The sequence below is a fragment of the Gallus gallus genome, chromosome 1 (assembly GCF_016699485.2).
Source record: "Gallus gallus isolate bGalGal1 chromosome 1, bGalGal1.mat.broiler.GRCg7b, whole genome shotgun sequence".
Lineage (NCBI taxonomy): Eukaryota > Metazoa > Chordata > Aves > Galliformes > Phasianidae > Gallus > Gallus gallus.
Genome location: NC_052532.1, coordinates 172,496,709 through 172,516,392, shown reverse-complemented (window position 1 = coordinate 172,516,392; position 19,684 = coordinate 172,496,709). Strand labels below are relative to the sequence as shown.

Sequence of the window (19,684 nt, the reverse complement as noted above, 5' to 3'; positions counted from 1 at the left end):
TAATTTTTGGACAAAATTGAAAGGCTGAGTACATGTGAAGAAGACAGCGAGAGTGGGTTGAACAGCACAACAATGCCTACCCTAATACTGATAGTATTTCAATCTTTTTCCTGTTCAGTGTGCTACAAGTTGGTCTCCTGAAGACAGTAACAATTCAATTTTAACTGCTGGTTTTAATACAGTGAGTTGGTTTTAATAGTTTATCAATGGAACTAAAGGGCAAGTACTATATATGAAACCCAAATGACAGGGAGAAGGAAGATACAAATATTTATGTTGCAGAACTGATTAACGACAAGAAAGATCCTTTTGGCTAGTACAAAATCTGTATTTGCCTTAAAATAGTTACATTTGCTGGCAAGTGATAGGCCATAGTAACAGAAATTGTTATGATGTGCTTCTGATGGGCCTTTTTTAGTTTGAAATATTTTAAGCTCTAATTGGTGAGTATATTTCTATTGTAGGCATACTCCTTGACTGTTGGGTTTTTTTTTTATTACTTGATAAGTCCTATTTTTTTTCCAGTCACTTCACAGTAACTTCATATCATAAGAAGGCCAAGCACCATTTGACCAATTTTATTTTTTATTTTCATAAATCAAAGTTACACTTCAAGTGATTAGTTCCCTTGTTTCACATGGTTTTCACCCCAAGTGCACACCTATAATTCCTACCACAAAATGTGCACTTATTACAATTCTAACAGATGTTTTTTATAACTGTGATAACTTGCTGACAACCATTTATAGTTGTAGGAAATCAGCGGGAGAAATGCGACGACCATAGTAGATGATCAGCAAATCTCGTTTATTGTTTCAGCTGCGTGTACATTTATAGTGTGGATAATAAGCTCATACATATTACTAAATAGAACTCAGGATTGGCTCGCTAGTCAGAGTCAACTACGCCTATCTTTGTGCTTTGTGGTTATCTCTCAGCAAACACTCTCTTACAGACTTCTCAAAACACTGTTGCCGGCTTTCTCCATCGGCATCCTGTTTTGTTCCTAGTTCTCATACCTGACCTTGCATGTAACAAGGTTGCTTAACCAGCTGCACAGTGTCTGCATGGCTTTTCTCAGTCAGCCAGTCATCAATAAATCTCTCCACATATAGTTATTTTCTCCAATTACTTAAAATGGAGACAAGTCGTAAATTCAGTGTTCAGCCAGGTCCAGCAGGTCCAGCCAAGATTAGAATGTATAGCAGCTTTAAAACTCAATAATGAACTGTTAAATAAGGAGCAGTACAAAAGCATCTCAAGAGTTCTACATTTGAAATAGGAATAAGTTACACGAGGAACAAAATGAGAAAGCTACATAAAAGTATTGTTCTATTCCACACACATCTCCTAAGTAGAAATGCTTGTTATACACTTTAGAGATGTCCCCTGTGCAACTAGGAATTCAGTAGAATAAAGATGCTGACAGTTAGAACGGCCTGCTGAAACAAATACCTAATGCCTTCCATCAGGTACTCTGAATCTTTCTGGACTGGTGAGAAGTACAGAATGCATAGAAGTTTCCAGTGTTCTCAGTAGAATGTTTTTAAAGAAAAATATTTTCATTTATGCAAAAAACAGACATTGTCTCTATATAAAAATCTCAATTTCATAGAATCTTTATATATTCCTTATGGACTCTCCTGGAAAATACATTTTTCTAGAGCTGTAAATGCTAGAGTTATTAGAATAAATACTTAAAATCTTTGGTTTGCTCATATGCTGAGGGAAAAAAAAAAGCTTTAAAGGAAATGACTATCTAGTTACCTGAGGCTCATCTTCCATTTCTTCAAAAATGAAATTTTAGACTAGCTGCTTAGTAGCTGAGAAGAGAAATTCTCTACAAAGGAAAGAATGAGACACAACACTTAAATTAAGTCCATATTAAATACGAAAGTTTGCTTTAGTGAAATTAACTTAAGGATAGTTTAAAAAAAAAAAAGAAGAACTAGTAACCCTATTTCTATCAGAATTAGGAATCCTATTTGTTCAGTATCACCACCTTCTTTACAAATATAGTGTATTACAAAAGCATCTATAATAATAATATATTCCTGTGTTAATCTCTTATTCCTTATGATATTTTGAGAAAGTGCTTACAGAGGCAAATTGATTAACTGAAAACTCATACCCTGCATCAATAAAGAATGAGGAGTTAAGGATACTTTCATTTTTCCTTCTAAGAATGCCCATTCTGTATTTTCCCATGGCAAATTAAGTAACAGTTGCTTGAAGGGCACAGTATGATTTGCATGAAATCACAGGTTAGCAGTGTGGTTACTTCTAAATATGAAGTTTCATCTTGAATATAAGGCTTTGAGAAATACTTCATTGTTCTCATTTTTTATCCTTTTTCTCTTTATCCAGTACTTTGTATTCATCTAATACAGCATGGCCAGTTTCCTTTGCAGTTTTCTTTACAACAGCTTTGATACCAATATGGTCAATGTTGAATGCTGTAACACCAACATTGATTGCAGAGCTCATAGCGTTGTCAGTAGCACGGCCAGCATCATCTCCATACCTTTTAAGAAAGACAACAGATTTGTAAATGTATACTTAGTATTCCTCTCTTCACCATTATTCTGAAAGCAAGAATTAAATACATACAAAGAATACAAAGTTAAAAAGAATTAAATACATACAAAGAACAAGCAGACAGGCAAATGGCTAAGGATTGAAATGAGAAATTACTGAATAATTTGAGTAAAGGCTGCTCTTTCAGCATATAGATTTTTCTTTAAAGACACCACTGTGCTTTTGTCCTTCTATCTAAAAAACTCCAGTTTTTCCCTAGCAGCCAGACATTTCCTGAGATAGCACTGTAAGCAGACAATCCAGGCCAAAGGGAATTATTTCTTGCAACATTAGAATCTCAGCAGTTCGTGGGGTTACTTTTCCTTCTGCTTTTTATGACCAGATTCTCAGAGGACCTCAAAATAAGGCCAAAGGGAAGCAGAAAATACCAGAGGATCCAAAAAAATCTGTCATGTTATCAGAACAGCAGCCATGTTATAATGGTGGGTTAAACAATTAAAAGAATCAGCATTTTTGTTTTGCTCCTGTTTTTAATTCTCTGATACAAGTGACATCCTTGAATCACCACTGTCTGATTTGCAGATCCCAGAATTAATGTCACAGCAAAGGAGCACTATTTGTCAGTTTGATTTTTTTTTAATAGTTATTTTCACTTCAGGAATATCATAAGCCATTTTTCTGTAATACCACTAAAGTAGGGGGTTTTACTTTGTTAAGACTATAGGTTATCCAACACAAGTAATTTCTTAAATATTTGATAATTGATTTTTACCTTTGCCTGTTTGAATTGCATTGCTTGTACAAAAGAAAAAGAGAAAAAAGCTGAGGAGATGCATACACTGCAGATGTTCACACCACTGCAAAAACCCAGCAGATCAGTAGCCAGGTACTTTTGCAGGGCTGTCACTTCTGAAACTGTGTTCTCCCCCGGTTCTGATTATCATACTCATATTATAAGCATCTCTTTCATCAGCAAAGGCAATGCAGCTAAATTCCAGCTGAGTTTTTTGTTGACTTAAGAGAGACTACAATAATGCTCCTTTAGCTTTGATTCCATTAAGGGGAATTTAGCTAGTTCATCAATGTACTCAGAATGGAATTATGTCTTTCTCTCATTGACACAAAAACCAGTACACGAGAGATATGTAGAATTTTAATACAGTTATGTAATAGGATAGTCTAAACATAGAGAAAATCCTCAATTATCAAATATTTTAAGTTGTATTGTAATAACTTGTAATTACTTTTTGTCTTTCACTTAGTGGTTGTTGCCTGCTCATCTCCGTATTTCCTATTTTTATATCTAAAAGAAAACATTAGTGTGAATTTAGGTGAAAAAGCACCAATAAAATACCTCCTGGCATTTCTACTGAAAACAAATATTAGGGAGAAAGCACCACTGTTAGCTTGCCATCTAACCTATTTAAAATGCATCAGAACAGAACCCCAATTGCCAACTGACCCAGTACTGTCTCCTGCTGTTTACCTTCTGCTTGTAGCCTGGATGCACTTTGAGCAATCCTTTTTAGCATCTCATTTGCTATCCTTATTGCTGTCACCACTCAACCTACATGCTTTTGCTTACCCTTCATATTCAACTATACCTACTGCACATCTTTTTGGAGGGGTGCATTTCATACATGTTGCAGGTATTTCAGCGTCTTCCCTGATTATCCAAAGTATCTTTCAGTACAAACACTTATCAGCTTAGTTCTTTGCATCATCTTAGTAACACAAATCACATTACCCTTTTCTAACACATATATTTTGCAAGTCCAGTCTACGTGGTTTCATTTTACTGTTCCCATTTATGCCTTAGACTTCCTTACATACTTCTCCTTCTGTACCTCCTTGTTCCAATATAACCTGCTGATAGTTGAAGTTCTTTCATTTTTTGAGGTCCAGCTAATTTTATAGAAACTCAGGATCACATTTGAGATGTTTAAAATGGCTGCTTCTTGTATTCCATAATGACACATTGTGGAACAACGATACAAATCTGAACATTATTTCTTAACACTGCCAGAATCTGTAATAGTTCTAGAAGAGAATATATATATTTAACCAGAAGGAATCATTCATTTCGTATTTTTACTCACAGGAGATGCTCATTACTGTGCACTTAGCAGCTTATCATATGCTGTATAATTAGGGTATTTTAGTAGCTTTCCTTCACTCTCATCAGCTTTTTTTGCTAGTATTCATTCACAATGACAATATGCTGTAGAAGATGAAACCCATCAAAAAGCATAACTTACTTGTGTTTCACAGTTTTTACAGTCTCAGTTGAAACACTTTTAGCAATGCACTTAGCTGCACTTTCTAAACCTTGCCACACTGTTGAAAACCCTGTAAAAATGAAGAGCTTAATTGAGTTCACAGCACTGAAAAGTATGCAATTAAAAAAAGCAGAAGGAATTTTTGTTACCTTGAACTCCACTTGCTGCTACCACCAGGGCACCATCAAGAGCAGATTTGCCATCTTTGTCTTTCTTAAGGGATTCTGGAACTAATTTGCTGCCATGCTTCTTCACATGAGGAGCCAGCTCCTTTCCAACACAGCTTGCTATTGAACATACTCCCTCAACTGACATAAGAGAATTGTATGGAGATTACATAGTTAGAACACAGAATATCTTTAAGTCTTTACTCCTAAATCAAAAGTATGCTTCGCTGAAGTTTTGAACGTTACTTCTATTTAAATATGCTTATTCTGAAGAGAAACTTGAATCCATGCTTAAGTAACTGAACTGATATAGAAGCAAAACTTGTTTTCAGATTCTGCTCAGCTCAATTCCCTAAGAATCAAGTAGGGCTGATCTGGAGGCACTAGAAAATAAATAGGTACTTGTCACACACTCTGATTTCAAAAAAGTGCTTCCATTGCTTAGTTATCCCCAACTTGTAAATGGAGAACAAAATAGCTTTCTTTCCTTTCTCATCTTCTGGAGCCCACTTAGAATCATTCCAGCTCTTCAAAGTAGTTAGGTATCATCCAATCTCTGAATTTTATCAAATCAATCCTTCCTCAAATTCCCTGGCTAAATAAAGCAGCTAAGGCAAAAACGCAATATGCTATGAGATGGAACATCTTACCTAAGAACTGGCTGACTTTCACAGCTCCTCCAGTAGCCTGTTTCGCTACATGAAGGCCCTTTGCTACAGTTGGGTTGACTTCCAGAGGTTTTTCTTCTGGCTGAATGTGTTCTCGCAGTTTAGAAGCTCCTTTGTGAATAGCTTTCCCAGTAAATTCTGCTCCTTTTACGAGGCCCCAGCTTACCCAAGATGCACCTACAGGGCAAAAATCATTTTTCTTAAAACACATGGAGTTTTAGAGACTAGAATTCCTACAGCTTTTCCTCCTCTGTTTCTCCAACACCAATCTTAGAAACATCCCCAATTGCATTCTGCAATTATATTCTTTCTTGACTGTGCCAGCATGAATTCCTGCAATGAATTCTGCTCCTACACCACCTACATTTTTGCAGTTCATTTTATTTAAGTCTAGTGTATGGCCATTCTTTGTCCAAATGTCAGCTTAATACAGAAACTCATTTGCTCGAGGTGGTTTTCTTCAGTTGGCTTTTTTGTTTGTTTGTTTGTTTGTTTTTTAAATATCCAGGTCCCAGCAATGCTGTTAACGTTCTGAAAACATACAACCTAACCTCTCTGCCTTTCTAGCAGATTCGTATTTACTCCAATCTTTTGCTCACTTGTATATTCCGAAGCTTCTCAGAGGAAAAAAAAAGTTTAACAGCAGAAACACCAACAGGTATTTCCTTTAATATAGCTGCTTAAACAAGAGTAGAATTGTGGTATCACAATGGTTTAAGCCACATGGGACAACGGCCAATTTACGTAGTCAAATTAGGAGTCTAACTCATTTGCAGTGAGCACGAATGTTGGCAGGGGATTCAAACTCTGTGCTGTTTTCATAAAGCACGCCAAAGTATCCCTCATGTTATTAGAAATGGAGCTAGTGAACAATCATTTCTGACTACTCAGCTTCTACTAGCACACATTTAGATGAAAATATTGTTTGACTTGCAGAGGTTTATATTTAATGTAATCCTCTTATTACAGTTGTACCTGACAAGATTCCACGGGCAACTTTCTCACTCCATTCTGGCAACTCTTTCTGATTTTCCTCTTCTTCAGGATGTGGTTGGATATGTACAGTCTGAGGCAAATTAATCGCATCACTGGACGCTTCTGGAGGCTAACAAGTGAAAATAAATATCTGAAAATCCACTTCCAAGATATCCATTATCAAAAAAAAGCCAGTCCTGTGTATTCCTCCAAATTCAATTACTTTTGCTCACTGTACACTTTCTTCATACAGTTACAAGAAGATTTGCTTGCCAGTAAGGCCATATGGTCAACTAAGTAGGCATAACCTACAGCACAAGTTAACTAGTGATAAAGGACTTATCCATTTATCATTCTTATCTCCTCAAAGAGAAGTCAACACTGCTGTTATTCACTATGGGAACTGCAGTCTTTGCTCAGAGAATCCAGCTGCACAAAAAGAATGCAGCTGTTGTTGTTTGCAGCTCATCCTTTCCTCTCAAATCCAAAAATAATGGACATTATTCATTCCCTGTGCTGTTGATGCTTTTGCAGACTGGCACAGCCGAGGAACATGCCAAGCTGTGCATGATAACTGCTCCACATTTAGAGTTGGGCAGATAGGTTCTGTGCAATTTCATGTCAAGCTGTAGAGTTTCTTGAGTAGACACTAATCATTCAAACGTAGCAATCACCACCACAGTCTGCTTAGTGTTTCTAAAAAGTGTAACATCACACAGTTCACAGACAATGTATAATTGAACTTTCACTAGAAAAGGCAGAAAAAAAACCGTAATGGATTTAGGTTTTAGTTATGATTCTATTTTTAGTACTTTTGCAATGTAAAAAAAAAATAGAAATAAAAGAACAGTAAACACTTCAGAGATTGAAAACAACGCTTATTAGTGAGGGATAGAAAGACAATATTTTTGTTTGGAAGAGCCTATATGAGAACATTCATAGGTGAAACCTATCAACAGAGTAGAATACACAATATGGAGTAGTATTTCATATTACATGGAATTCTTAGATTCAGCTGAAGTGTTAGCAGGAGGTAACACTGAGGCACAAAGATGACTGTTACAGTAAAAAACAAACAAGAACACTAACAGAAAAGACTAGGTTAAGTCTCAGTAGGTTGCTACCCACAAGATCAACGAAGTAGCACTGACTTGCAGGATATCATCAATTACTGCTTGGTCACAGTGTAAAATCCTCATTTTCAAGAAAGCCCTTAGCAGATGATCAAAACACTTTCAATGCAGGGCAGGAAAAATAACCCTAATCCATATCTGTAACTAAAGAAAATGCTTAAACCTGTCAAAACAAACCAAAACCAAAGTCCAAAGTATGCTCCAGGTATAATTGTTTTGCTGCAGTCTGGGTCCCCATGTGGAAAAAAAATAAAAAGACTCTTCTACAGGCTTTGCTAAGGTGCAGAAATGGTTTGTCTAAGAAGACTATGCTACAGTCACATTAAACATAAGTTACTAGTTAGATCCTTGTGACTACTATGTAAAACATACATAAAATAGTCAGCAGATTAGGCTTTGAAATAATTTGCCAAAAGGAAGGTATAGTTATTAAAAATCCAGAAATCTGCTACTGATTTGCAAAGCAGGGTAGTCAGCAGCAATTGAACCTGCTCTTAACAAGTAATATACAAACAAACAAATAAAACCACAGGACACACCATGGGAGGATACATTGCTGTGGTCAAACAGGTCTGGAATCTCAGCAGTTTTAAGGTGTACATAAGTGATGACTTTTCTTTCGTTACTATAAAATTTTAGAATCACTGTCCTGGAATTTACCTGGACTTTGTGGCCAGACAGCTGTTTTAATTTATCTTCAAAATGCGCTCTCTCTGTTGCTGGGAGCTCTGATGGTAACCCTACTCTCTCATAGGATCCTGGCACCTGTGATATCATATCAGGGAATATTAACAATTAGGATAATAAAGGGACTAGATTGAAATCCAATTCGAACTACTTCTATGCAGGAAAGACTACAAATTTATCCAGTAAGTCCTGCATTGAAACATCACACAGTTCTGTAGTACTTCTGCCTTTTAAGTAAAAAGCAGTGGCCTCCTGTGCCACTACGATTCCCTGCTGAACTCAACAGGATTTCTAACAGAATTCCACCCACATGGCATGCTGCAGACTGGTTCTTCATCATCTGCATTCAAGTCTTGGTGATTCAATAAGATGGTATCTTTCACAAACAGGTATTATCTTGCTATGAACTACTGAGTGATTATTGATTACCATTTTTCCTGACATGGTGCTCCAGAGCTCTTACAGTAACATTCTCCACTTTGTTTCCAGTCACTGCATCTTATTGCATCTTTCTTAGATTATGTGGTTTTTTTCTATTGTCTCTGTTAAAATCTTACTGCATTGAGGTATCATACAAATCTATTTTGAGATCCCATTTGAAGGCAGATTTTTGAGGTACTTAATATTTTCATAGGTTGTCTCTGAAGCTGCTTAACATTTTTGAGTTGTAATTGCATTTGTGAACAATACTCCCTGAATGCTGTCATCCAAACTACATAGACTGTGTGCATGTATACCCACAGGAAAAAAAATCCCACTTCCTCCTGAAAGTTTTCTTTTGGGGCCTATGTTTTGCTTTAGGAAAAAGAGTGAAAATATCCAGAGTGATTTCCAATTCTTCTCTGTGCTTATAATGTATTATTTTAAAATTTCAATGCCCTTATCTCACAGAGCCTACAGTTTCATTACTAGGTACCCTTAAATCTTGGCTACTTTATATATTTCGCACTGGTGAGCTTGCCAATAAGACACACGCTAAATATAAACTGGCAGATACATTACCACTTCCACCTTTCATTGTTGGTTTAGAAAAGGCAGTTGGGGAATTTACCTGGAGTCGAAGGTCAGACATCTGCTTTAACAGATCCTCAAAGAGCTCTCTGTCAGCTGCTGGAAGTTCTGAAGACAGCACTACTCCCACATAGGATCCCGGTATCTGGGACATCATGTCAGGGAACATGTAGACTCCTGTGTTGCAGCACAGAACAGGAGACTGGTTGCACATCAGAGGATACAACCAGTCACAAACCTGGAAAAGATATGCATATGAAGGAATTAAAGAATCTTTTTAAAAAGAAAAGATAGACAGAATGCTCTGATTAGCATTTTCCATACAGTTTAGTAAGAAAAAAAGCCTTAGATATCTAGGAAAAAAAATACAAAACCAAACCATAATCAACTCAAAAACCTTCATGGCTGTGGAGATAACAGTCTTGATTAGTTCTGACAGAGAAAATACTGATTCAGGCTGGTAGCCTCCTAACTGAAGCCTAGTCTTGAGGCCTAGTTGCAGAAGAAGATGAAGTGCACCGCCAAATAAATCAGGACTCACAGTGTCTCTTACTTTCTGTAGATCTCAGGACAGGTCTACATGATTGGATAAAGAGGATGTATGGCTGTCATTGGCCTGCTAAAGATTCCTAACCAGTGGAACCAAAAACAGGAATAGGTTTTTTTTGTTTGCCAAAGTTTCTCCTTCATTGTTGAGACAGTTCCATCAAAGAGATCTCCATCAAGGAGACCCCAAGGAGGAAACTAAATCAGAAATACAACGTGCATTACAGAATGTGCCCACAAGAAGTAAGCACTAAAAAACAACGTCCAAATAACGCATCTTTTTCATTTGTGGTTCACAACCTGGATTAACACAGGCTCTGAAGTTCTTCATTAAGATTCTCTAATCTGACCACAAAACCTTATCTCTGGTTGCGACTAATTGGGTACCACATAAATCTATTTTATACTGAAAGTTTAAATGTTACAACATATGAATCAACATTTCTTCTCAATGTGAGGAAAGGGAATTTGGTTTTATGAAATGGAAAATAAATGTTAACCAATTCCTTTAGAAAATGGAATTTGTCACAACAGTAGGGAAGCGTAACAACAGTGGGAAGACACTGAGGACATCTTTTCAGAAAAGCCATAAAATTGTTTATTTGCAGAAAATCATCTTTTCCAGTGGCTACTAAATCCCTCATATCATCACAAAGACTTAGAAAAGCAAGAACGTAAGAAGTTTGTTTTTTAGAGCTTTGACATACATATGGAATTAAAGACAATTATTTTCCTGTTACCTGAAGAAATGCAGGTGGACGATTCTGGGCCATCTCACTCTCTGTATCCAAGAACTTCACAATGCGGAGATATCCAGGATATGAAGGAGCACTGACCTGCCCATCAGGAGTCACAAAGAATATCTGTACACCTTGGGGAATCAAGATCAGCTCATCTGCATCCACTCCCAGGTTTTGAAGGGGAGGTGGCTGAGTACACTTTCTGTAGTAGTCCTCACTGACAGAAGAAAACTCCCCTGAGTCTGTGCCATAAGACACAGTAAAATGGCCATTGGTAGCTTGAGGAGTATAGGCAGGAGGTGCTTCGTTTGGCAGACACAGAGGTTTTGCAGATGATGGGCTCATAGATGGAAGCTGCCCCTGGCTTGCAGCTGCAAAACTTCCATCTGCTGCAGGTGGCTGACTTGGTACAAACAGAGCATTAGGTGGGGGGGGCCTTTCTGGCTTTTCTGTGGAAGGAATGGGTGGGTACAACTTGGACACTCCAGCAGGGGCATCCATTGCAGCAGGGCTTGCTCCTACAGGTGGAGTGTTTTGTTCTAGAATATCAAGTCGAGTGCGCACATTTTGGAGGGTCTCCTTCATCTTCTGCTGCATTTGCCTGGCAGACTCCCATTGGGGTCCCACACATGCAGGATCCTGTGATGGAATGCTAAGTCCTTGGAGCAAGTGGTCAAGTCCTTGCTTGTAGTAATTCCTTGCCTCTCCCTTCTGACCCAGTTCATCTGCTTGTAGTCCTTTATTGATAAAAATAAAGGCTTTTGTGTACTCCTCATTAATAGCTTTAATATTTGCATGTTCTTGCACAACTGGATCCCGCAGTTGTTCCATTGCTGCACACTGGAATACAAATCGGTAAGAGTATTCATAGATTAAGCCAAAGTTTACATTATAATGAAGTAACCTCTCTAAAGGTGATCATACTGTGTGTATTACAAGAAAGCTATCTAGATGCTTGGTACAAATTCTGATGTTTCAGTTATCTCCTATTAACCCTTAGAATGTATGACACCGAGTCAGCAAAGAATTTAACTCAGTAACCATCACCTCTAATTACACCAGACATTTATTTCTTAAGAAGCATCAGAACACAGACATTTCTGACATTGAGCATTCCATCTTAAAAAAAAAAAATTAAGATCAGCACCAAACAGTGGAGTAAAATAAATAAATCTACCCTTACTTTCAATGTTTTCCTCCCCAAAAATCCCTATGACATTAAAAAACTCAGTTAACAGTTTGTCTACTTAAACAAAGGCTGAACTTGCAAACTCCGTACATTTTTATTTAAATGATTTAAGGGAAAGCACTCAGTAGATTTAAACAAATTATGATAAATCTTTTCCAACTAACAGCAACACTCCAACAGAATTGGGAAGTTAAAGCTTTGATTTACAACATGAAAACAGGGAATTATTTGTTTCCTTCACAGTGTTTACAATGGGAGAAAGAAGACTGATGTTTGCCCTTCCTTGCTCCCCAGGTGACAAAATCCTGAATACACAAAAGGCTATAGGTTCTATTTTTATTTTGGAGTGCACACATTAGGCTGCTTAAGGAATACCTGAACAATCAAAGAGCAGGAAATAATCCAGTGGGTTCATTTGAACTTCAAAACGTGTAAATCCATTGTTTTAACTGAACTTGGCTGAATGCAGCACATACAAATTGTTCTTGGACTAAGATAGCATTTTCAGCACACAAAGTAAAAAGAAACTCCACTGAAATTTTTTGCTGATAGCACTGAAAGCCATTGTCAGTTCTGTGTAGGTTATGGTGCTATAATAGAGTAGCAATCATGGGCAGCAACAAAAGAAAGGATATCGCTTGTCAACAGTCCACTAATATTTTATTATTCAATACTTATTATTTTAAGAGAGTATATCTTCGGGGAAAAAACAAAACAAAACAGTTCTCTGCTGTAAGCCGGGTAGAAGAATGGAGAAAAATCTAGAGATGCCTGTCAGCCACAATGACTGCAAGCTACAAAAAGCATGGCCATGAAACAGGCAAGTAAAAAATCAGTAGGGTAAAAATAAGAATATTTCAGTTACACACTATAACATGAATACCACTGTACAAGCACAGGTGAGACTCCCCACACAGTGCTGACCCACATTTAATAAAGCTGTACCAGAACAGAAAGAGGAATGAAGGTTACTGAAACTTCTGATGCACCAATTACCTCTCTCCAGGGAAATAAGTTTGGCTCATCAAGGCAATAAAACAAAAGCAAAGAGGTTGGATTAGCCTCTATAAATAGACTGGATGAAATAAATAAAGTAAGTCAGGAAGGAAGAAATGAAGTATGGAAATCCAGACTTTCATTAAAACCCTGAAACATCAGCTCCTCTTGGTTTATGCCACTGCAGTAAAGCAAAAGAAATAAATATCTTTCTTCTCCAATAAAAACAGACTAACTTCAGAAGCGAAGAACATTTTAGAGGCAAAGACTGAATGCTGTGCTCTACTCCCACACTCTTTATTATCAAAAAGCAGATGGCATTTGTGTGAGTGATGCATCCGCAGTCAGATGACAGAAGCGTCACGTAGTCTGTACCACACCTGTTCCTGCATGATGTGACACAATCCTACTGCATGCAAAAGACAAGCTGCAAGCATTTCAGCCCAGCAGCAGACATGTGGTTAGGAACACGAGAGGGACAGCTGGAGAAGGCAGCCCTGGTGGAACAGGTCACGAGCCCCTCAAGTCACCAGCCCTGCTGCCCATTCCCCATCCCACAGCAGAAAAATGAATTCAAGGCTGGAAGAGATTCTTTGGCTGACTGACCTGCTGCCAATAGGTTTGGTATCTTTGATTTAGGCTGAAGAACAACACTGGCATAAGAAAAAAACTATGCAGTTAGTAACCACTAAGCATAAACGTTAGAAGCTATGAGCATGCTCCCGACCAACACAACAGCAAGCAACTAGAAAGAGAGTAACCTGAAAGAGCGGACATCGTGGCAGACACAGCTTTATCCTCATATGAAAGATAATACACCATGGTGAAGATTTTACGGCCTAGGAGAACCATTCTTTTGTCCCTGCATCACTCATGGAAAGTGCACTAAGTTTCCTCATAATAAGAAATTATGGACATTAACCAAGGATATGGAGTAATTAAAGATATGCATGTCAAGTAATTTTCCAGCAAAAAACACCTAGGGACTCCTAAACCACATCATCTTGAATCAACACCTGCATTTACTGAAAATCCATTTTTCTTTTAAGCAGGGTATAAAGACGAAAAACAGCTTAACAGTGAAGAACTCTGATCTAAAAATTATTTAAAGCTTCTAAAACAGAAAAGGCTTAAAAGAGCGAGAAAGAAGGTCAGAGTTTAACCCACATCACAGTTTACTTCTTTATGAGCAACATTGAGCATTTTGATAAATGTCTAAAATAGTGCCTGTGCATTTAATCCTGTATGAAGTCCCTGCTTAGGGCAGTAACTACTTGCCTGTGTGAACAAAAACTGCAGCACCATTGCCTGCTTTGCTCCATGTGTTTTGATTTGTTTTTGTTGGGGGGGCAGCTAAGGCAAAGATACTGTCCAGATGTTAAATAATTACTTTTCCTAACAATTGTTAGTGTAAAACAAGAAGAGAAATCAAGTAAAATCCAAAAGTAATAGCTGCATTTCTGCTTAAGAGTGAGCAATAGCAATGTACCACTCCATGTGCTCACTGCACTGTCAACAGCACTGTTCTCACTAAAGCTCCATCTTTATTAACCCAAAATAAAAGACGTGTCAGGAAACTGAGATGTCAGCAGGACCAGTGCATACAAGGCAGCACTGCATGGCCATGTGTGACAGAGATACAAAAACAGGCTTAGCAACTCAGAAGAGTGGGAGCATTGTTAACTCGTCTCTGATTGTTTGAAACATCCCAAATTTGTGCTGTGTGTACAGCAGCCAGTGCCAAACTATTCATTTGTGTGACAATGTGCTTAGAAACAGAGGAAGGAATTCAGAGTTGATTTTAACACAGGATAACTAAAAGTCAGCCCGAAGGAGTGAATTTAATAAATTAATAAATAAGAATGAATTGAAATTAATACAAAGTAATGGTGGGCATACTGAAGTAAATAAGCCAGCTGGGTCGCTCCCTTAGAACACAAGAGGAAACATTCCCTGAAATCGAGCATTTCAGTAGTTTCTTGATCATATGCAAGGAATATCTGTCGTCATTACCTTTTTCAGTGTATGATTTTAATACAGTATTTAAGTGCCCGGTACGTTGTAATCTATTTCTGTACATTGTTATTTCCTATGTTTTAAAGCTAGAACAAATGGCCAACTGCATATTGCTAAATACAAGAGCTCCAGAACTGAACCTTTGATCCGGTGGCTGGATGTACACAGTGGGCCAGATGTTTTCTTAGTGCTCAGTAAGACTCAGGAACTTGTCTTTGAGAAAGCTGGTCCAAAAGAGAGCTAAGAAAAGAGCTAACGGGCACTGCAGATAATCACAGATCAAACCAGCCCATGACTCATTCCTCAGCCCTTTTCCACACATCATTAGAGATGTGCTCTCTGGTGCCAAGCGACTTGGCCAAGGGAGGCTAAAGGGCAGTGGGGCAATGTGGGTTCCATTAGATATCGTAAGCTAACACCTCAGCTATCTGGCTGACCATCCTTCCTCTAATGCAGCAAACTCCTCTTCATTAAAAAAAAAGAAGTTTAAAAATCCAGTTTGGTTGTGGGTCTAACTGTGAAAAGGTAAACATGACGCCTAATGCTTATTAAGGGGATTAAATATCCTGATTGACAGAGGTAGAACATGCTTTCCAGCTCCCTGTATTTGAAACTTGTAGGTGGGGCTATGGGAGAACAAAACCAACCCCTCAATCCAGAGATCTTCCCATATGTCAGCTGTTTCTCTGTCAGCCACTGATCTCAAAGATGAAGACGGTGAAGGAGAACTACAATGCAGACAGGATTATTTGAGCCTTAATCTATAAAAAGCAATTAAGGTATCAGTAACTTTTGAGATTTTTGAGAACATACTGATCCAACACAACTGTTATAAAGGATTCAAATTAATATAGCAGGTACTACCTGATCGTCTTCACCTTGTATTTTTCCTTTTAGCTTATTTAAATTAGCTTCTTTAGAGTAGTGCTTAAATTTTTCATTAAGCGGTGGCCTACAGCTGATATTTAAGCACTTAGGGCTGGATAATATGAAAGCCAGTGATCTGACCTGACACGGTAATTCCTACTCTCTTATAATGACTGAGAACTTCAGAGAACTCCGACCGACATTCCAGCACACATCTCTGCATGCTGGCAGCGCCCACACCCGCCATCCCGCACACCTCAGAGCCCTCCTCTCAGCACCACCGTCTCAAGCCTATTTTCTCCTCATAAACCAACTTTCTCCCCGACGCCGTGCGTGGCCTGAGCTTCCATCGCAGGGTGCCAGGGCAGAGCTGTCAGCTCTCAAGCGCCAAGCCAGCACAATTCTGGAACGGAAAAGCGAGCACACGGCGGGGCAGGGGGCGGTCCTGTCACACAGCTGTGCTGCCAGCACCGGACCGCGTACAAAGGCACCGTCCCTATCTCGTGCTCTCCGGGAAAGGGAAACGATTCCAACAAGTTACGCAAGACTGCTATTTAACTCTTTTAATTACGAGCAGGCCTACCAGCTCCCCGCCATCACCAACAGATGTCTCACCAGCAGATAGAAATAACCCAAGCCTAACCCGACCGGAACCTCTCAAAGCGGGCAGAACACACAGAGCAGGGAATTTTGCTAAACAACCCCTCACTTCCGTACCGAGCCATTTACAGGATAATTGCTTCACAGCGACACTTTAACCCAGAACGATCCGACCCCGTCGCTCCCTCCGAGCGGCACCGGCTGCGCCCCTCCAGGCTCCCAGCACGGCTCAGCCCGCGGCACCACCACGACCGCCCTCGGCCCGCCCCGTGCCACAGCCCCGCCGTCCCACGGCCGCCCTCCCGCCGCTCCCAGCCGAACGAGCCTCCTCACCACAGCCCGCCGGACCGGCGACAGCCAAACCCCTCCGACGGTCGCGCTCACCGAGGCAGGTTACAACCGGCGAACCCCACCGCGGCCTGCAGACAGGCGGCAGCGGTCGCCCCGCCCTCGGCTCGGGGCGGGGCCTTGCCCGGGCTGTGCCCCGCGTCCGTGCCCCGCCGCATACAGGCCCCGCCTGGGCAGTCCCTGTCACCTGCGCGGAGCCACTGTCGTGTGCTCGCTGCATCTCCACGACATCAAAAAATCTCAGTGAAACTGCGGCTCTTGTTTCTCAATGTAAGCCGACAGCTCGTTATTTATGCGTCACTGACCGTCATATTAAAAGTCCTGCGCAGATGGACTTCCACACCGATGATTTCAGGCCTAGTTGAGCCTAGCGCGAGTGCCCTCCTGGTGGGCAGCAGATTGGCAATGAGCCAGCAATGTGCCCTTGCGGCCAAGAAGGCCAAGGAGATCCGAACGTGCATCACAAACAGCGTGGCCTACAGGTCGAGGGAGGTGATCCTCCGCTCTGCTCTGCCCTTGTAAGGCCACATCTGGAGTGCTGTGTCCAGTTCGGGGCTCCTCAGTTCAAGAAAGACAGGGGTCTCCTGGAGCCAGTCCAGTGGAGGGCCACAAAGATGATGAGGGGCCTGGAGCATCTCCTGTATGAGGAAGGCTGAGTAATCTGAGTCTTTTGAGCCTGGAGAAGAGACAGCTGAGGGGGGTTTTCATCACTGTTTATAAATATCTAAAGTGCAGGAGCCAAGTGCGTGGGGCTGGGCTCTTTTCAGTGGCATGCAGCAACAGGACAAAGGACAATGGGCAGAAGTTGGAACACAAGAAGTTATATCTGAACGTGACAAAGAACTTCTTTACTTTTAGTGTGACAGAGCACTGGAACAGGCTGCCCAGAGAGGCTGTGGAGTCTCCTTCTCTGGAGATATTCAAGACCCTTCTGGATGCTTTCCTGCTCAACCTACTGTGAGGGAACTTGCTAGCAGGGAGTTGGACTCAAGAGCTCCCTTTCAACCCCTACAGTTCTATGATTCCATGTATGCACTAGTGCAAGGTTCTCCCTGTGCTCGTGCTTCCAGCAGTGCTTTGGGACTGTAAGCTGCTGTCAGAAGGCTGTGCCTACTTTTAACTGGCCATGCTGAGTGTGAGTCAACCTTTGGCACACTCAGGACACAAAACATATGAGGTTTGTGCTGAAGTACGTGTTTAGTAGGTGGCAGCCCCATCCAGCTGGGGATCAGCACCCCAGTCTTGGATGATGAGTTTATGTCTCAGCTTCATTTTAGGTCTGGGTTGTCTCTAGAAACGTGTCACATTGTAATTTCCAGTGCAAAAATGATCCAGGAATTCTGTGAAAAGGGTAGATGTGGCACTGAAGGACAAGGCTTAGTGGGCATGGTAGTAATGACTCAGCAGTTGGACCTGATGATCTTAGAGGTCGTTTCAAACCTTAATGATTCCATGACTCTGTTCTATGATTCCAAGTGACACTGAGGTTTTTTATTCAAGCAATGCTACAAGTCAGTATAGGCTCTTTTTCTTAATCGTGCAAATGTTCACACTGGCAGTTTGCCCAGGCAGGCTGTGTGTCCTCCAGCCCTGTGGTGTTGGCAGCTCAGCTGGACAAGACCCTGAGCAACCTGACGTAGCTTCAGCACTGGCTGCACTTTGAGCAGAGGGTCAGATTAGATGACCTTTAGAGATCCCTTCAAGCCTGATCTTTTTTCCGTGATTCAGTGAAATGACAACTGGTCTCACCTCTAAACAGAAAAAAAAGTATCAAAGTAGTAGCCATGAGTGGATTTCTAGGGAAGTGTAAGATCAATGTATAATTCTTCATCTCAGAATTCTCCTACTTCTGTGTGGTTATTTCTTTAATACCTGGTTTACTCAGAAAATGGAAATAAATAAATCAGTTGAAAGACTGCTGAAACACAGGTCAGCCTCAATAAGTTGTAAGAGCTTGGTTTTTTTAATACCTGTAAGAGCATAAGCTGCAAGCAGTTTATATAGATCACTTGAAAGGGTTCCTCCTAAAGAGAAAAAATATTATTTAGCATTTATCTCAGTCAGTAGAGAGAACTCAGCATTTTCACTAGTTCAGCATTTTCTAGAAACAGGCATAGTCTCTTTTATAGAATCACAGGATTGTAGAATATCTCGAATTAGAAGAGATCCACAAGGATTGTTGTGTTCAACCCCTGGCTCCACATTCCACTCCAAATTCAAGCCCTATATCTGAGAGCAGTGTCCAAATGCTTCTTGAAAGCTGGCAGCTCAGGGCCATGCCCACTGCCTTGCCCTGGGCAGCCTGTTCCATGCACCCTATGGTGCAGAACCTGGCCCTGGCCCACACCTGCCCCTCCCCTCATATAGAAATAGCTTGTCTTGTGGGAGCTGCCCTTGTTAGGCCAAAAATTGGTCAAGAACACAGCATCATCATCAGTGAGAGGGGGATGAACAGTGCAGATGCACATCAAGGCCACCTGGCTGCATGTTCTCAGTTATCAGAAACACGTAGGCACATCCACTGTGACAAAGTCTCCATCTGTGCAGATGCTGCTCTGCCATATCAGACACTTACCACAAAGCGAATTGTAGCTGCAGGAAGTGGATGTAAGCACTTGCATTTGCATAGATAGAGGGCTGAACCTCACCTGTTGCTGTAGAAATAAGCTGCTTCTGCCTGACCTGAATCTGTGAAAATTTGACGGTGTCTTTATTCTGGTGACAGTCTTCATCCTCATTTGCAGATGGTAAGTTGATTTGTGGCGAGCTGTATCTTCAGTGATTTTAAACATAACAACCACAGTGTGCTTGCTTAATTTTTGTATGCAATTTCACAAAAATCAGTTTCCCCAAATCTCACTTTTTAATGCTTTAATAATACATAAATGTTTTACGTGAGCTAGGCAACACGTATGCTTGTGTGT

The 19,684-nt window shown here is 40.2% G+C and overlaps 1 protein-coding gene across 9 annotated transcripts; it reads right to left on the bottom strand.

Moving 5' to 3' along the window:
- Positions 1–567: 567 nt before the first annotated feature.
- SPG20 (spastic paraplegia 20 (Troyer syndrome)) lies at positions 568–16,864 on the bottom strand. Of its 9 annotated transcripts, XM_040703617.2 has the most exons (10): positions 13,536–16,656; positions 10,745–11,584; positions 9,499–9,696; positions 8,421–8,525; positions 6,628–6,757; positions 5,635–5,829; positions 4,967–5,125; positions 4,797–4,887; positions 3,783–3,841; positions 2,350–2,524 (listed from the first exon to the last, which is right to left on the bottom strand). In XM_040703617.2, the coding sequence occupies exons 1-9, from the start codon at positions 13,587–13,589 to the stop codon at positions 3,793–3,795; spliced, it is 1,821 nt and encodes a 606-aa protein (XP_040559551.2). In that variant the 5' UTR covers positions 13,590–16,656; the 3' UTR covers positions 2,350–2,524; positions 3,783–3,792. The 9 variants fall into 9 exon arrangements, with proteins under 9 accessions (XP_417098.2, XP_015133926.2, XP_046765726.1 ...); XM_417098.8 differs by lacking the exons at positions 3,783–3,841; positions 13,536–16,656 and adding an exon at positions 16,746–16,864 and having other exon boundaries at positions 568–2,524; XM_015278440.4 differs by lacking the exons at positions 3,783–3,841; positions 13,536–16,656 and adding an exon at positions 16,797–16,864 and having other exon boundaries at positions 568–2,524.
- Positions 16,865–19,684: the final 2,820 nt, after the last annotated feature.

What these genes read in the sequence shown, in the direction of transcription:
- SPG20 (XM_046909770.1), bottom strand. Translation starts at nt 13,589, where the DNA reads ATGCCAGTGTTGTTCTTCAGCCTAAATCAAAGATACCAAACCTATTGG. An exon ending in TGTCTGACCTTCGACTCCAG is followed by an intron (nt 8,526 to 9,498) that starts GTAAATTCCCCA and finishes ATGATATCACAG; the next exon opens with GTGCCAGGATCCTATGAGAG. An exon ending in TGTCTGGCCACAAAGTCCAG is followed by an intron (nt 6,758 to 8,420) that starts GTAAATTCCAGG and finishes TTCACTTGTTAG; the next exon opens with CCTCCAGAAGCGTCCAGTGA.